The following is a 17,160-nucleotide window of genomic DNA, read 5'->3' on the forward strand; positions in this document are numbered from 1 at the left end:
AATTCTGTAATATTAATTTAGCCATAATTTAATATTATCAAAATGCTTTTGTTTATTTTACTAGTATACCTCTTCAGTACTTTAACTGTTTAGGAAGACACAAGATTGAAACTGTTATATGTTCTCCACATGGAAGTTGCACATTATGAGATTCTATATTCAACACATATAGCTGAATATGACTTAAGCTTTGCAAAGTTATTTATTGTCACACAACGCATTTTGATACAAATCAAGAAGTAATTCATTTAAGAAAGGGAATGTGGATATATTTAAAAGATAATATAAAATTTTATCAGGCAACACAGATTACTAAATTGAAGTCCAAAAATTTTGCACACTATTAATCAGCACCATCTTCAAGACGTGTATGGCCACTCTGTCAAAACGAGCCATAACACATCTCTGAGGTGTTGAAGACTTGCTGCCATTTAAATGTAAATGCAAAGGCAGGCAGGGAATAATTGAAAATCTTCAAGGGGTAAATAAAGTAACAGATAAGAGCACACATATACCTGAAATGAATTTTGTTTAGTACAGTCCAATGGCTATGGATCCCATAAATTCTCCAGAACAGCAAGGCAGCATATTATAAATCTGAACACTTCATGTAAAGATAAAGTGAACTCATAGTAAGCTGAATATTGTGAAGGCATAATGGAGTGTGAAAACAATGCATTGTATATTCTTCAATAAATTTCTAGATTGACTGAGAAATTACAAAAAAAAAGCATCAACATTCATTACCATGAAGAAATAATGGTTTTCATATATAAAATAATTTCTGATATGAAAATTTTACATGTGTAACTTCTGCCACTGTGTTAAAGTACCTGTAAATCTGCAGAAATACATGCAATCGAGAGAGGTATTATCAGAATTTTAAATGGTTACTGGATTACACAAGTTAAAGGGAAAATCTATTGTATAAAACCTCTCGGAGTAAATTTAAGTATTTGTTACTTACAAAAGAAATTCTGGGCACAAGTTTTGCTGAAGTTTGTAACATATAGTTATAGTTTCAGTACAATATGTTTGTTCAAGTGTATTTAGTGAACATGCTATTTGGATCTTGTTATGCTAGTTTAACGTACGCTGCAGTCAGAAAATACTAACAATAATTTGTAAAAATATGCTATTTCTAAATAGCATTCAGAAAATAATAATTCTCTGCTTCACATTTTAAAAATTGGGTGTAGTTACAATTACAATCTTTGTTACTTTTGCCCCAAAGCATTTCATAACCTCTTACTACTGACATTTAAAAAAGAACTGGGAGATAATTTAGGCCTCTCATGCGATATTAAGTTTCTAAACACTGATATACTGCAAAAGTACAAATATTAAGACTATTTAATTTTATAATTCTTTCTCATACATTCTACAAAAATAAGAAATGTATGTGGAGAAATATGAAATAGGCTATATGCATGTTAAATTGTTTGCATACTTGAAAATTCATAGTTGTAGCACACTGCTAAATAATGATTAATGAATAAATATTTGCTAATATATATGAATTAAAAAATATACTAAATGTTGTCGCTTTTCATGACTTACCTCCTGCTTTGTTTAATTCCGTGTGCCTCCAGTTCTTTCTGCAGCTGTTGAATTTTTATACGTGCAATGTCCAACTCATGTTTCACTTTCCACAGATGAGTATCACATAAAGGGTCTTGACAACGATGATGCCTCAAAATGTCCTGAGCCTCAAATACTGCTCCACGGAATGTTAATGATTTACCCATACTCTGAAATCAATCGTTACACATTAATTCATTAATAAAATAACCATTAATTGTGTAAATTCTTTTCTGAATTCTATAAACTTCACACTCTCTGTCTTATTAATTTTATTAATGGTTAAGTGTTTATTAATAGTGTTTATAAATGATAAAAATCTTTAGGACATCAAGCTAAGCCCAGTGAATATGTACTAAATGCAACCATAAAAGATTATGAAACTGAATATGCCTGCCCACTGCATCTTTTACTGCCAAAATACCTTTATGAATTTTGGTGGAATGTAGCATTGGTTGCTCACATTAAGAGTCAGTAAGTGAATTTTGTTTTGGTCCATATTGTGGACACAATTACCCTCACTTTACATTGGTGACAAATCTTGTTTAAAATGAAAACATGAAATACTTGGTATCATCTTTAGAGATAAGAAAACCTGACTTATGTGAGTATCAAATACCAGAAACTGCAAGCATCCAAACATAATTGTGTCACAGAAACAAACACATTATTTTGAATGAAATTTCACAGATGTTTCATTTTATCGACTGTGTTCAGACACAGCATTTGTAGCCACACTGTCAAGAACAGAACACAGATCTGTATACAGATCACCTGATTATCTGAATTTATTATTGTTACAATATCCAAACAGATGATCATATGGAAAAGGTACAGACCATACTGGCATTACAGTGAAGCATTTGAAGCTTCATATAAACTGCCCTTAATGCAGCACCCTCAAATAACTTAATTATTGATCAAAAATCAAATGTTGCCATACAGCTGCAGAAAGTTTGAATCACTGCCATTTATACATTAAACAATTAAATAAATTTAATAAAATATTTTACTTGAGAGATATTATGAATAAATTTTGGTCCAAAAATTGGCAGTTCTGATTACGATTCAAGTTATTTCTCGGTCCCTTAATACAGCAGTATACAAATCATATTAAAATAGTCCATGTATAGTTAATTCCCAATCAACATAATAATGTCATTAGATGCTATATAAAATATGAAGTTGATAGGTCATCATTACACAAAGAAAAATACAAACACACAAGATGTCAATGTTCAGCTGTTTATACTCACAAGACTAATGAGAGCACAGCACCCACCACGGTCCGTCTTGGCCAGATGCTTCCGTACGTACTTGAAGTACACATGCTCCAGAGCTAAAAGAACTGCAGCCAACAGTATGCCTGACATAAGCAGTAGAAAGGCAGACAAGAACTGCTCAAGGGCCAGAGGGTCACTCGACTTGTGCTCCTGCTTCCCAGGCTTACATGTTCCCGTCATCCAGTATCGTCGGAGTCTCTCAAGATCTCCTGCAAAGAGTACCCCAAGTCTGTCATTCTTAAACTGTTATGTAAAATTGTTCTTTTTAACTTTATCCATCATCTCAATTATAAAATTGTAATGTCTTGGAAGCTGGATTCTGTTCCTGTCTTCAAGCTGAAAAGGAGAGGAGGACAGAAAGCCTCTCTGACTGAGCTGGCCTTACACCTGAGCTTTAAGTAAGAGTGTAGCACAGATGTGTACAAAAGAAATAAGCTATTCCATCATTTCAGTACAGTTTATTTTGTGAAAAACCTGACTGAACTAGTAACTGATATATACATACCATTTTCCCGGAAGTCGAGCAACCTCTTACTAAACATCTGCACATATTTTGAGTTGCGGTTGAAAGCAAGTCCATATCCAGTCATAGCATACCAAGACCCTACAGTGAGTAGGCGGCAGTCCTCATCTTGTGCCACCAGGTAGTCCAGTACTGTGCCATCATATATGAAAGCATCCAATTCCCTGTTCAGGAAAGTACGAAAATAATTGCACAACAAGTAGTAACATTCTGTTGTACTTATAAAGGTGTTTCAACAGCTACCTTATATTTACAATGACTCAACTCATCTAACTATGCATAATCTACAATAACTAGTATTATAATCACTATATTATTAGTACAAGTTTTCATACACAAGTACAAAGTTATGAAAAATGAGAATGTACTGTTAAAAAATAATATCTATGCCCTTAAATGTAAACATTGTCATATAATTACAAAGCTCAATAAAATGAGAATATCTTTCTATAAGGAAATAGTACAGTATTAAATATCAATATTGATAAATTTGTGAAAAGACAAATAAAAATCATAATCTACTGCTACAAGACAATTGATAATGTCTTAAACATAAACGCGGATGCATATGTCTAAACAAAATGAGACTGAACTGTTGCGAGATAAACTCCGTACTACTTAATATAAGTGCTGCAGCAATACAAAGCTAAATGAAAGAGAATATTCTGCTGCAACTCCACACACATGACTGCACTTTTGAATCCTAGCTAGAAACATTAAACTACAACACTTTCCCACTGAACAAATTCTGAGTTATGATTTCCTCTCTCCAGCACATGAATGAAATGGTGTGAACACGGCTATAGTTTCTGTTCTTAGCAGTCAACATACCCACTAAGCACAGCTTCTATTCCTTCGGCAACAGTGGAACGGTTCTGGTTCCTCATATAAGAGTGCATCGTCTTGAAGTATTTGCCGAGTGTGGAGTCTGTGTGGCTCCAAGGGATGGTTCCAAACCTGTACATCGGCTTATGACTGAAAGGTTTTGACAGCTGGGAAAATAATATCAACACGTTAACAAATCTTTTGATTGTGATGTAAAATTTGTCACTGTTACAGAAACTTATTACTTTTCTGTCTGTAAGTAATAATACTATTTTTCAGTTTTACATAAACATTAACAGAAACTGATATAAATAATGGAAAAATATACTGAAGAAAACTGTAGCTTCATTATTTGGAAGTCATTATTATAAAACAAGGAAAACTAGTCATGAATAAATGTATATGAATTGTTGGGATCCATTGTTATATTTTAGAAGTACAATTGTGGTCTGTATTATGTCAGTACTTCATCACTCAACCTGAAGAAACAACGTATTATTATGCTGGTTATAAGATATTTGAGATTCTTACAGCAGCAAAGACGTAGATGTTGTCTTTCTGGATGTGAAGTTTTGTAAACTCCTAAGTAGACACCTATTTTTCTCTTAAATGTTGGTGTCTACTAATGAACCCAGAAGAACAACATCATGATTGTTAATTATTTGTCCCTTTAAATATTGTTAGTCACTTATGTATTAAAAGATTATGCAATGTTACCAACCCTAGAATCATCGAGGCCTGAAAACTCGTGGAATTCTTCGCGTGTTATCATGAAGGCTGCCAAATTGGCAGTGTATATAGCAAGGAACACCACAGCAAACATGGCCCATACATTGGTCATAAATCTAGAAGAATAAGAATGAAGTGTCACACACAAATTTATTTCATCACGCTAATACACGGGTTACGGAAAGAATATGCATGACAGAAATTAACGTGATATGTCATTATGTTCCTGAGATACTCCAAAAAATAAATTCAGTGATTTGCATGTTTCATGTGAAGTAAAATGAAGGGGGGGGGGGGCAAGGATTGTATAGGTCCACATGATTTTGGAGGGGAAATTTCTTGGAAAATGTTCACTTGCAAAAGCAAGAAAGAAATAGAATGTCATCATCAACACTGATAAAAGGGAGACAGGTTATGAGAATGAGAGGTGGATGGAAATGAACGAGGATCATGCAGTCACAACTTTTGTGCTGGCGGTGTTTGAAGCTCAGGATTCTGCTACCGCAGTGTAGGTTTAGGACCTGAAGGCTTTAAATAGTGCAGTAACAGAAACAGCAAAGGAGAGCTCCTACTCACCTCGCGGTAAATCCCCTCGGAGAATCAACGTGGACGGCCGCCTGGAATAGCACGGCCCAGACCAGCCAGTAGGTGCGGAAGAGGGAAAACCTGTGGTTCGGGGACGGAGACACTTGCTGGAAGGAACACAAGCAGCTCCAACTAGGACGAGTTACCATCCTCCTATCTTGTTACATCTCAAAGATGAGAATATCACATTCCCATACCATATGATGAGTAACATACTAAATGTAGTGTTGGAAATCCTTTAAACTTGCGTTAAGGTTTCTTGGAGATAAAAGACGGTTTTCCGATGAGGGCGAAGGCATTAAAATTAACTTATCTGACAGCTAACGGAGATCAACAGTTCAACTTTTATGTTTGTACAGGGGTGAATATATGCATATGCTAAGTCAGTGGTATTCAACCTGGGGTACGCGAAGACATCTTAGGGGGTACGTGAAATTTAAAAAAAATATATTATTTTATGATAAATACTGAATAATCAGTAATGTAATTTATTTTAGATGTAGATTATATACTATGTATAACTTGAATTATACACCAACAACTTTGGGGGTACAAAGTTGAAGAGAAATTATATCTGGGGGTACACGAACAAAAAATATTGAATACCACTGCAATAGATTATATACATCGCACTTGATCTTCCGTGGCACAGTCATAAGTAACACGGCACGCGCGTTACACAATTAAAATAGCGAGAAAAGTGATCTGATCAGTTCTGTCATATTTTACCTCTGAACCACGGAAGTTAGCAGGGTTAACCCAGACGCTTGGCGTCTGGTTAATACTGTCAATTTGTATTCTTCTGCTATGGATAGAAATAAAGATTCATACCCATATAAAATGTCAATTATGATTTTTCTGATATCTATATGTACACACATACGTAATATAAATGTATACACATATATGAGCATGTATATTTTGATTTCGTATGTAGCTCTAAATACATACACACACTATATATAGGACTATACATTATAAAAGATACTGATGTTTATTACATGAAAAGTAAAAATCATTTAAAACTTTAATGGTCAAGGATATCGGACGTACCTTCATGTCAAATCCTGCAGGACTGAGCCATTCGAACAAAAATATTGTAAACGTGGCAGCCTGAATAGCTACAACGCCCACCAACATCCAAGATGCAGTATCAAAAGGTTCTGGAAAAAATAATGGAAAGCAAAATCTAAAGTAAGAGACGTCTTGTTAGGTCAGTAGTAGTCACTTGGTACGTGAGCTACGTATTTTGGACAATATTCTGGAAACCGCAACCCTTTCTATGCTCTGAGAAAGAAATCTCAATTGGAAAATTAAAAGCTTTGCCTGAGTGTTTTAATGTTTTACAAAATCTGTGAAAGTATATTAATAATGTTCTCCTACCATCTCATTGGCTGTCAATCTGTAGAGCCTGATCGTATTACTATAGAAATTTATAGGTAAGTAAGTACAAAGACGCATGGCATTTATTATTAAGGTAACCTCAGTGTGAAATGAGTAAAATTAGAATAATTATTAATTAAAGTCGTAACATACCATTTTCTAAATTATGCATCGAGGAATTTATGCTAGAAGGACATATCAACAAAATGGTTGAGATAACAGAGGACTAAATTATTTCGCTTATTTGATTTGGGCTTTTAATCGTCTGTTTATAAAAGAACAGTAAATTGACTTTCCTGTAACTTCCAGAAAGAAATTTGTGCCATGGAGTTTATGTGATATATTGTTTCTTCAGGTTTTCTACTTAACACAGATTGCACGCGTAATAAAACGCAGAACACCGGCACTTCTGATTAAATCTCTTGCTTCGTTGCAAAGTGTCACGTACAGCTGGGGAAGCAACAGGTAACTAGCTTCCCGTTACAACAAGAGAGCCGTCCAGTGTGTTCTTTTGTTCACTGCGCAACAGAATATTGAACTTCTGTTGGCTTGTGTGAAACAAATCATGACAAATAAAGCGGAAAGATGTACAGAGAAAATACCTCTATAAAACGCGAGAGAAATTTTAATTTATACGAATGTTTTCTTGGCTATTCTTCGAGGTACAGTCTACATTTCTTTTTCACGTTCATGAACTGGCTCTACTTCAGTCTTCAGGTTACTGAATGAACGAACGAACGAACGAATTATTGTTACAAATCTACAGACAGAGAATCGGACAGTTCGGTTATAAAATATCACCAGTGTGAATACAAATTTCGGTCAGGAATGAAAATGTAATAATACGTTCATATCTTACACAGGAAATTAATCGATTTACATAAAATATACGCTTTTGATTAAAGTATATTTTTACAGACTCAAAGTTAAAAACGTTGATTATTTTCCTGAGCATTTAGTTTCAAAGATAAGGTTAGTGACTGATTTTTCTTGTCCGTTATTTAAGCTTTCCCATTCTCTGTAAACGAGATTAATTGCCTTGAAACTGCTTTCTAGATTTGATGTATGAGAGTATTTAGTGGGGAGGGGGGGATCCTGCCGTCTCTTGACAGTTTAAATAATTCTTATGCAGGTTTCAAACAAAGGAAATTATACGTTGCCACGGCCACGTACAAATGTACTAACAATAATTTACAAAGAAATAACACCCTGATACTACAGAAACAACATTAATACTTTCTTTACGGAATTATGAAATGGGTTTGTGTTATGAAATATTGCGTACTTTCTGTAAATATTGATACTCTACCAAATCTTCTGACTAACAGTTGTCTTAATAGTATAATATTTTGAACAACAAAGACTAATGAAGGTAAAGTGGATGATTGGTGATGTAGAAGCATTTGGAAATGAGGATGGTGATCAACAGTGCATTCACGAAGAAATTAATACCGGATACAGTTTACGGAATGCTTGAGTTTGCTTCAGAATCTTTTGTCTTCACGTCTTCTATGTAATGGCCAAAATTAAAAAGACGTAGAACTATGTAAGATTTGAGGTTTTCACAGCGGTGAGTATGAAGATTTCTGTCTTTCGGGTTGTTGCGCCGTGTAGTATGGTCGATGTTAAAATACTACATAGCGCAACAACCCAGAAGACAGAAATCTTCATGCAGAACTATATTTTTACACGTACTGTGTGGTCTCTCAAATTAAGGGAAGGACACAGATTAAAAACATTTGAAAATGAGGTGCTATGGGGATTGTTTTCGCCTGAAAGGGGCGACGGAGCAGTGGGCTAGACAATTGACAGCGCTCTTAACATCTTACTCACCTAAGAACGCAGTAGGAGAAATTATGCCCGTCCTCTTTGCAACCACAATGGCGATGCCTGTTTCCATAAAAGGTACTGTGAAGTCCACCACCGCTTCCCTCTCCGAATTAATCATCAGAGATGTCATTACCATATCCGTCTTACGGTTCACAAGGTCGGCAATCAGACCGTTCCATTTCCCGTTCTGAAAAAACAACGAAATTGTTGCCAGTATATTCGGAACAGTACTAGTACTGTCTGACAGATGGCACCACTGCACACTTTACCGTGGCAGCACAACCAAGCGTTCCACGTGCAGAGGAGAGCAGGGGGTAATATTCAATGCCGAAGGGAAACAAGGAAATGTATAGAGGCTAAACTAACGCCATGGAGCAGGGTACTTCTTGAGAAGCTGGTGGTGTGCTCAGCTAGTCAACAAATTGACCTCTCCTCGTGGAGTACGAAGGTTAATTACCAGTCTCTATCCTGAGAGACATCAATCCGATGTACACCCCAAAACGTATTTCCCGAAAATCAATTTTAATACTGTCCTCCCATCTAAACCTAGAGCTAAATGCCCCGTCAATCTGATCACCCTAATAATATTTGCACAGGGCACAAGTGTGGAGATCCTCTTTATGCAGTTTTCCTCAGTCTGCTGTTACTTAATCTCTGTTAGGTTCGAATATTATCCTAAGCACCCTGTTGTCAAACACCCTTAATCTATTTTCTTCCCTTGATGTGAGCTATAAAGACACATGAAAATATAATTTACACAATTTTAACGTAGGTCCATATTTTCAATACTGTGAGAATCTCAAAATCCCAAAAATGTTGACGTCAAATTCATTCAATTGTGAGAATGGGAAATTTACGAGTTTAAAATTTTTTCTCTTAACCGATATTACTAGGACGAAAACATCACCAAATACTAGATGGGAGAGCGATGTAGCATGCATGGAAGACGTGAGAGATAAATGTAGTATTTTAATCTGAAACCCTGAAGGGAAGTGTAGCCTTGTGAGACGTTAATGGCAGGATAATATTAAAAGAGACCTTGAACAAACATATTTTGAAAAATTATGTACCATAACCTCACTTCAGTAAGGGATGTAATAATGTTCATTGGGTTACGTTCCTCAATTATTATCATTATATTATGAGATCGTAAGATCCCAAATTTGAAGCTGTTGATGAATATTAAAGTTTTGAATATAATTCAACAGAAAAAATTAATGCCGTTTTCACTGACTTACTCTTTTAAATTTAACAAAAGTTTCTGTGCCTCCTTATTCTGTCGATGTTGGTATTGTGAGTTTTAACGTCGTGTGGATTTGTAGTCAGATACCACCAATGTTTCGGAGGCTGTCAACCTTGAAGATGGAAGCGTATGTTTCTTCAAAACGTTGGTAAAACATAGGAGACCGACGTCGAAAACTTCACCGCCATGAGAACCTCAGATATTCCGATTGTCTTCGAGTTTTCTTATCCCATAACATACGGATTGATATGATAAAATCAAACAAATTTATAGATATGACTTCCAAAAAAAATCTAGTTAATAGGACTCTATTTCAGAATTTATCTCCTATCATATTACTACTTTAAATAGGGTTCATATAGGTGTAGTCTGATGTTCACAAACCAGACCACGCAGTCACCGGATACTGGACAGGATTGCGTTACTTTATTTTTGTCAGAAACAGACAGGGTGTGATCGTGTATGCAAAGTGCACAGACGGAGACTTCACAGCGCAATAAGGATGAGTTGAACAGGCTTGGTTCCCTACTCCAAAATCGAATAACCACAATACAGACGACGTTCTCACCTAGCGTTATTCCACTCAGCCTCCACTCTCAATACAAAACACTCCCAAAGTATGTCTATACGAAGGCGTGAGTGTGATAGAGACAACGTCATATGTCTAACTTAAGATAAAAGGGTTTTTATTGAGACTTCTGCTCTAAAGATTGATGCGATACGTTCCTCTAAAACGTTGGTAGCAACTTACAGTGCTAAACTGGTTAACGAAGCAGAAGACGGCAATCTGTTCTTGAAGAAATAATTGTCGCTCAGATAGTTAAGAAATTTCTCAACTTTAGGGAGCTCGAAAATATATCTATTCAGTACTCCGTTCACAAATACCCTTAACATATGCCTTTCAGGACGAGATAACACGTTTTACACCCACATAGAATAACAGGCAAAGTTATAAGCTGATCTGCTGATTGAATGTACCGAACTTACATAGTGTAGTTTACTAATCAGAACAGGAGGTCTATTTTCAGAACTAGTTTCACATAGCCGTTACTAACATATTATGTTGGATTTTAGGTTCTTGCGGCAGTGAGTACGAAGATGGCTAACTTCTGGAGCAGCAAGGACCTCTGAAACATTGGTAAACGTCTACCAGACCACACGGCGCTACAACCCAGAAGCCGGCCGACATTTATGTGTTTCTGCTTATTTCTCATAAACCTCCTCATGTGTTAAAATTACTGAAATATTCTAATAACACAGTTATGTTACCACGTCAACTTACATCTAACGTTCCCCATCGCCCATCTTCGACTCTGACAAGTTCGTAAGTGAATCCAAGTTCTTCGGCGAATTTTTCCAAAAGATCGATGCAGAAGCCGGAGCAACACTGGTAATAGCTGCCATTGCGATGCGCCTCGTTTATGTCCACTCTGAAACACGAGAAAAGTTCTGGTTGAAGCCACAAAATAAACGCAACATACACCACATTGCACGCCTGAATCACTTCGGGTACAATTAGTATAGCCTGTGTTTGACTGTCGTGCCAGAAGAACGTTTATATCCATTTACGAAGACATGGGCATCTTGTAGATGACCAGTATGCCTCGACAGTGAGTTACAGGGGTTGAACTAACTAACTAACTAACAAAGAAAAGAACTCGTGCTTAAAAGTTAAAGGTATTCTTCTGTGTTCAGATTTAAAATACAGAGCATTATTACTACCGTCGTTAAAGACGGGTGTATTCTGGGCTGGCGCATCGTGTAGTCTGGTGAAAGTTTTAAAACGTTTCAGAGGTGCTTATTGCCTCCACAAAAAACGCGATGAAGGAGTAAGCACATCTGGAACGTCGGTAAACGTCCACTAGGTGCAACAACCCAAAAGACAACTCGGTACTGTCAGAACCTGAAGTCTCACTCTAAGTAACTAACTAATTTGGGGAAGATATCAAATTTCTGACCAACACATTCCTCTTTCACACTCTCTGTTCTAAATTCATTCATTCATTCCAATCCTGTTTCAATTTAGTTATTCCAGTGTTATTTTTATTCGCGATCTCATGTATGTGAATGTAGATTGATATCTGCACGCATGTGAAAACACACCAACTGCGGAACAGATTATCATGAAATTTAATATGGGAGACACTTGACTAGAATTTGTCTATAAGTTCATATTTTGGTCAAAATCAGACAGCAATAATTTGTACTTTCTGTGATCTTGAGCGCCGAAAAGACTTGGTTAAAAATTTCCTGCCAGGATATTCTCCAGCCATTGACAAAGATGAAAGGTCAAAAGGTCTTCCTAACGCCCCAGAACTGGTACACTACGCAAACATTTCCTAACTTGTTAATATATTTCCGGGGCTGTCAGACTTTCCTCCGAGAATATGAAGTTACGATCGCCTGTTCCACCCTCTGCATCGCCTTTCAGTTCAATGCCCTCGAAATGCGATATGCGACACCGAACTCAAGTCTCTCTTCGTATTTTTAGTCCAGACCGTTTCTTCCGCCACTACATCATTTTATGAAGGTACACTGAAAGCAGTAAAAGTAGGCCTTCCACTTCTGTCACTACGGGCAGGGATGCTGTTGGTTCTGTTTCAAACGAATGAAAGAAAAAAAGATGACGTGTGATGGCCACAGGCTCAGTTTTTCTGTTAAGTGGAAAAAGCCTTACGCTCCAATACGTTTCAACAACAAGACGTTTTGTTAAGAATTTCTGTAATACGTTCTTTCATATTTAGTTGAATAAGCCGAATTTCAATAATCACTTCACGTAATATATATGACCCGGATTAATTTGTATCAATATTAAAATCGCCAGTAAGAAATAAATAACATTAAGATTTTGTAAAGCGATAACAGTTCTGATATTTTATTTTTATAAACAAAGAATAAATTAAGCAATGGAAGTTAAAAAAGGAAGTGTTATTTCGATTAACTTATCCTTAAGTTTAAAACTTATTTTCGCGTACCTGCAGAACGCATAATAAAACTGCTCCGTCCTTTCGCCCGTCCATTTGTATCTAACAAACCAAGCAAGGTTGAAGGCACATTCATGAAACTGAATATTGGTCAGTTCAACAAATTTGTTGATACATTCTAATTTAGGATAAAATCCAACACTAAAGCACACTTTACATGAAGACCTACACGCGTTTCTGCTAGCCGAACTGTCTAGGGGGGGGGGGGGGGTCAGAATCCCCAGGATGCCCTAGTTACCATAGCTACCGTCTTACAGTCCTTTGTTCAATGGTCAAATTATGGCAAACGTGCCGGAATTCTTATGGAATGAACACATTTCGTAAATTGTTTCAATAAATGTCTGCAAACAGAAGAAGTCCAATTCTGAATCAAAACGTCTGGGAATATCACTCAGCGAGAAGAACCACTAGATTGCTTTAGGATAGATTGCATCCACTATACGCCATATCTTGAAATCAGCAATACTTGTTCGCTGTGTAACTAGTAGAAGTCTGGAGAATTAATATAACTCAGCAATGCAATTGCAGTCATGCAATCTACCAGTGTGATAAGTCGTTTTCATTAGCAGAGTCCTTTAACGTGGAGTCCAACAATTTGCTGAAAATTTTCCAATTACCTTAGTGAGTTGAGTTTCAAACAGAAAATCATTGGTGATAATTAAATTAGACGAAAGTTCAGTTACTAGAAGAAATTTCGTAGTCTCTGAAGATATTCGTGTCACTTAAATGAAAATTGCAAAGTTGTATACCGTAGATGAACAATGATGAAAATGAAAAAATAAGTTTCTGAGAATTATTCTTTATTGATGTAAAAGATCATTTTCTCTGAGACGTTAGAGCTTCTGGCTACAAGAATTAATTGATATTACAGCTCACACCACCATAAATCCCATTTAGGTTTAAAAATTAGTTAACAGATAAATTGCATAAATCAATGGCTCTGCCTTATTTTTCAAAATTAAAACTTCTTTTGTCACGTTTGCATTGCTGCGGAAAGCCTATTTAAACCATTCCGTCCATCTGTCAGCATGAAACTCGAGAACGGTTGGACAGATTTTTATGAAATTTGATACTCGAGAAATTAAATACAATTTATCGACACATTCTAATTTTTGTTAAAATCGAACATCAATAACGGGCACTGTACATAAAAATGTAGGCGATTTACTTGGTTTGGTGGGGAATCCCGGGCGATCTTATTTTCAATGGTTACTTGATTACTTTGATTAAAAGCCAAATGTCAAAGTCTGGCGAACTAGCCAGAATTGTTACGCTTTGCGTATATTTCCTAACTTATTTGTGGCAACAATCTCAGCTATGTAACACTAGATGCAGAAGTATATATTGCAGCGTTTTAATGTGAACATGTAGCTAATTCAATCATGTTATGACAAAAATGTTTTGTTAGCCATTCTTAATCACACAGCGACATCTCCTTTACAGATCTCCTATACGTGAAACATTGCTTTAGAAGGGAACAATACGATTCACGCCCCTGAAATACAAAGTTCAAAGTTCAATGTTGTCTTGCATTCACAATCTTCAGCGCAGGAATTCGCAGATACTGGTTGCTCATTTTACGAATTTTCAGATCCTTCGAGGGTGCACACCCCTTCCAGGCACGCCTCCACAGAAAGATATTTTTGCACGACGCTGTTCCAAAGTGTACTCTCTGAGAGGACCGTGAAGTCGCACACGCTGTGTTGGATGAGTAGTTTGGTCGGACGCTATATGACGCCGTACAAACATAAGTTTTGTTCGAATTTTCGACTTGAGGCATTTAAGAAATTAACAATCCTTTTGGGAAATGAGTATGTGCCCACAACCAGATCTCGTCTTTGCAATGCTTGTTTCCTGTAAAGATATCCAGCCGAATTTGAAAGTTCAACGTTTATGTATAAACCAATTTAAATGTGAAAATGTATGACAAACCCACCAAAATGAAACCGACAGCCAGATTCCAGATTCTCGCTAAATGTAGACTCCGCCAGACTCCAGCATAGGCTCTACCATGACCTCGATTTAATTTCTTCTTATTACAATCGTCACCGTTTTTCTGCGTCGTACGAACGGCGTAATCCTAGTCAAGTCTGAAGGACATTGGCTGTTTCATTAGGAGTAGGTAGACGTCGGTAGAAACATTTTCCTCGAAAAATATGACGTTGTGTCTTTTGGTTCGTGGGTGGTAAGTACACAAGCCAAATGGAAGGCTAACATAAAGGACAAACAGCGAGCCATCTGATGGAAGGAGTGAGAAAGACGACAGTGCATGGATAAATAAGTGGGAGAGGAATAAGGGACTTAGAACTTAGTTAAACCAAGGGAAGTGGGGGAAATGGGCTGTAAGGACGAGGATGAACTGCAATTGAAGAACATGTCGACTGGTACTCAAGAGAGCCTGACGGTCGGTAAGTACTGGGAATATGCAACCTCATATCAATCTAGGACACGACTGGACAGAATGATTAATGTTTCAGCAATGACGAATTGCTGTTTGCTAGACACGTGAGTGTTCTTTCCTGACCTATTTAAAACTAATGTCCGATTCTTAACAAAATACACTCTTAAGAGGGGAAAATCTGCCGAAAGTGTTACCTCGTTGTATTTTAACTTTTCAGAATTTAGATTTTTCAGATTTCCGTTTTATATAGTCAGTTACTTAACGACACTGACAGTAGTTCAGAATTGTAGGTTGACTAATACATAATTAATTGAAAAGTATATGGAAGAAAGAATTGTGACATGAGTTAAGGTGTCTGCCTGGTGAGCATGGGGGAAAGACGCAAGAATCTCAATCAGGAGAGCCAGTCTCAGGATTTGAACCCGGGACGTCCCAAATACAAATCAGGAGCGATACCACTTGGTAGTGTGATGTTCTTTATTCAGCTGTATAGTCTATCAAATTGCGAAGCAAATAAATATGCAGTGATAAAACATTGGTATTTTGGAACAGAGGGAACAATTTTAGAGTAAAAAATGGCTTTTGCTTGCGAAATTATGTTACTTACAAGAATAGAAATTTATGCACTTTCAATTTGGAACCGGGGTCTTCCTCGTGCCTTTATCTAAAATTACAACTTTATAATTTGCTTTGATTTAATGGGAACCTCGCAGTTTCATGATGTTATCATTAAAATGTAAATAAAACATACATTTGGAAGCACAATTCTGTTTTATTGGCTATGAAAATTTTACAGTTTTCACCTAAAAACGGAGGAAATACTTACACGAAAGGATCAGCCGTAATTGTATGTGAATCTTGTGAGTTAATGGTGGGACAATAAAAATATATTTGTAATCCAACACAGACAGTTGGATGTAATATATTTTATGTCAATCACCCTCACAACATTCGATCAATTTAATTTCAATGATATTGCTGTTATTTGGGTTCTGAATGCAGCAAGCTTTATCAGTATATTCATCGACATCGATCTAAGTGTCCTTGGTTTGTGATATTGTTTTAAAATCACTATCAGACTGCTGGCAACACAATTGAAGAGGCACGTTTGACCATGGAGATGGGCATCTGACGGGGTGAGACTTTAAGCTAGGAGAATTAGGTTAATCTGGAAATGAGGTTCCGTTGGAAAGCTTACTTTAGCATCCAGGGATTACTCTGGCTGGACCCATAGTAGCGCCGCCTTACTGAAAGAATTTCGTTCTGAAATACAGGTCACTAGCACCACGAGATCTTGTATGTTCGCCATGAAACACTTTGTTCTTTAATCCAGTCTGTAGATTGTTCTTCGGAGACTTTAACTCTGCTGAGCATCGATTCTATGGAGACATTCTTAGTTGCAAATAAAATACAAAATGTGTTATTGCAAAAACGTGGTGCAAGTATCGGAATTTGTTGTACTCGTGGTCGTTGTCTGAATTTAACGTCATTGACGCATTATTTTCTCTGTATTAATTGTGAAAATACTCCACACTAATTTTACTTTCGCCACGGTGGTCTAGCGGTTAGAACGCTGGCCTTGTAATCCTGGGGTCTCGGGTTCGATTCCCGGCGGTGCCCGAATTTATAACTTGTGTTGGGCAAGGCCGTGGTCTAGGCAACGCGGAGTTTTCCTCCGGGGGCTTCCCCGGTTTCTCCGTGGCATCCCAACAATTACTCCATTCACACACAGAAGAAGGCAATGGCAAACCACTTCTGGATCATCTGCCAAGAACGTATATGAACAGGTCCCA

The 17,160-nt window shown here is 36.8% G+C and overlaps 1 protein-coding gene across 6 annotated transcripts in view; it reads right to left on the minus strand.

Moving 5' to 3' along the window:
• Nmdar2 (glutamate ionotropic receptor NMDA type subunit 2) overlaps positions 1–17,160 on the minus strand; it is a 212,855-nt gene that overhangs the window by 12,755 nt on the left and 182,940 nt on the right. For all 6 annotated transcript variants that reach the window (XM_087350245.1, XM_087350247.1, XM_087350244.1 and 3 more), the window contains 9 exons: positions 11,265–11,412; positions 8,743–8,926; positions 6,580–6,689; positions 5,518–5,633; positions 4,934–5,057; positions 4,219–4,379; positions 3,370–3,551; positions 2,838–3,073; positions 1,561–1,751 (listed from right to left, as the gene is read on the minus strand). In XM_087350245.1, the coding sequence (XP_087206371.1) occupies positions 1,561–1,751; positions 2,838–3,073; positions 3,370–3,551; positions 4,219–4,379; positions 4,934–5,057; positions 5,518–5,633; positions 6,580–6,689; positions 8,743–8,926; positions 11,265–11,412 (1,452 nt within the window). The remainder of the gene's footprint in view (positions 1–1,560; positions 1,752–2,837; positions 3,074–3,369; positions 3,552–4,218; positions 4,380–4,933; positions 5,058–5,517; positions 5,634–6,579; positions 6,690–8,742; positions 8,927–11,264; positions 11,413–17,160) is intronic.

The sequence above is a fragment of the Zootermopsis nevadensis genome, unplaced genomic scaffold (assembly GCF_977971745.1).
Source record: "Zootermopsis nevadensis isolate Lab colony 2312 unplaced genomic scaffold, Znev_1.0 Znev_ptg000017l, whole genome shotgun sequence".
NCBI lineage: Eukaryota > Metazoa > Arthropoda > Insecta > Blattodea > Termopsidae > Zootermopsis > Zootermopsis nevadensis.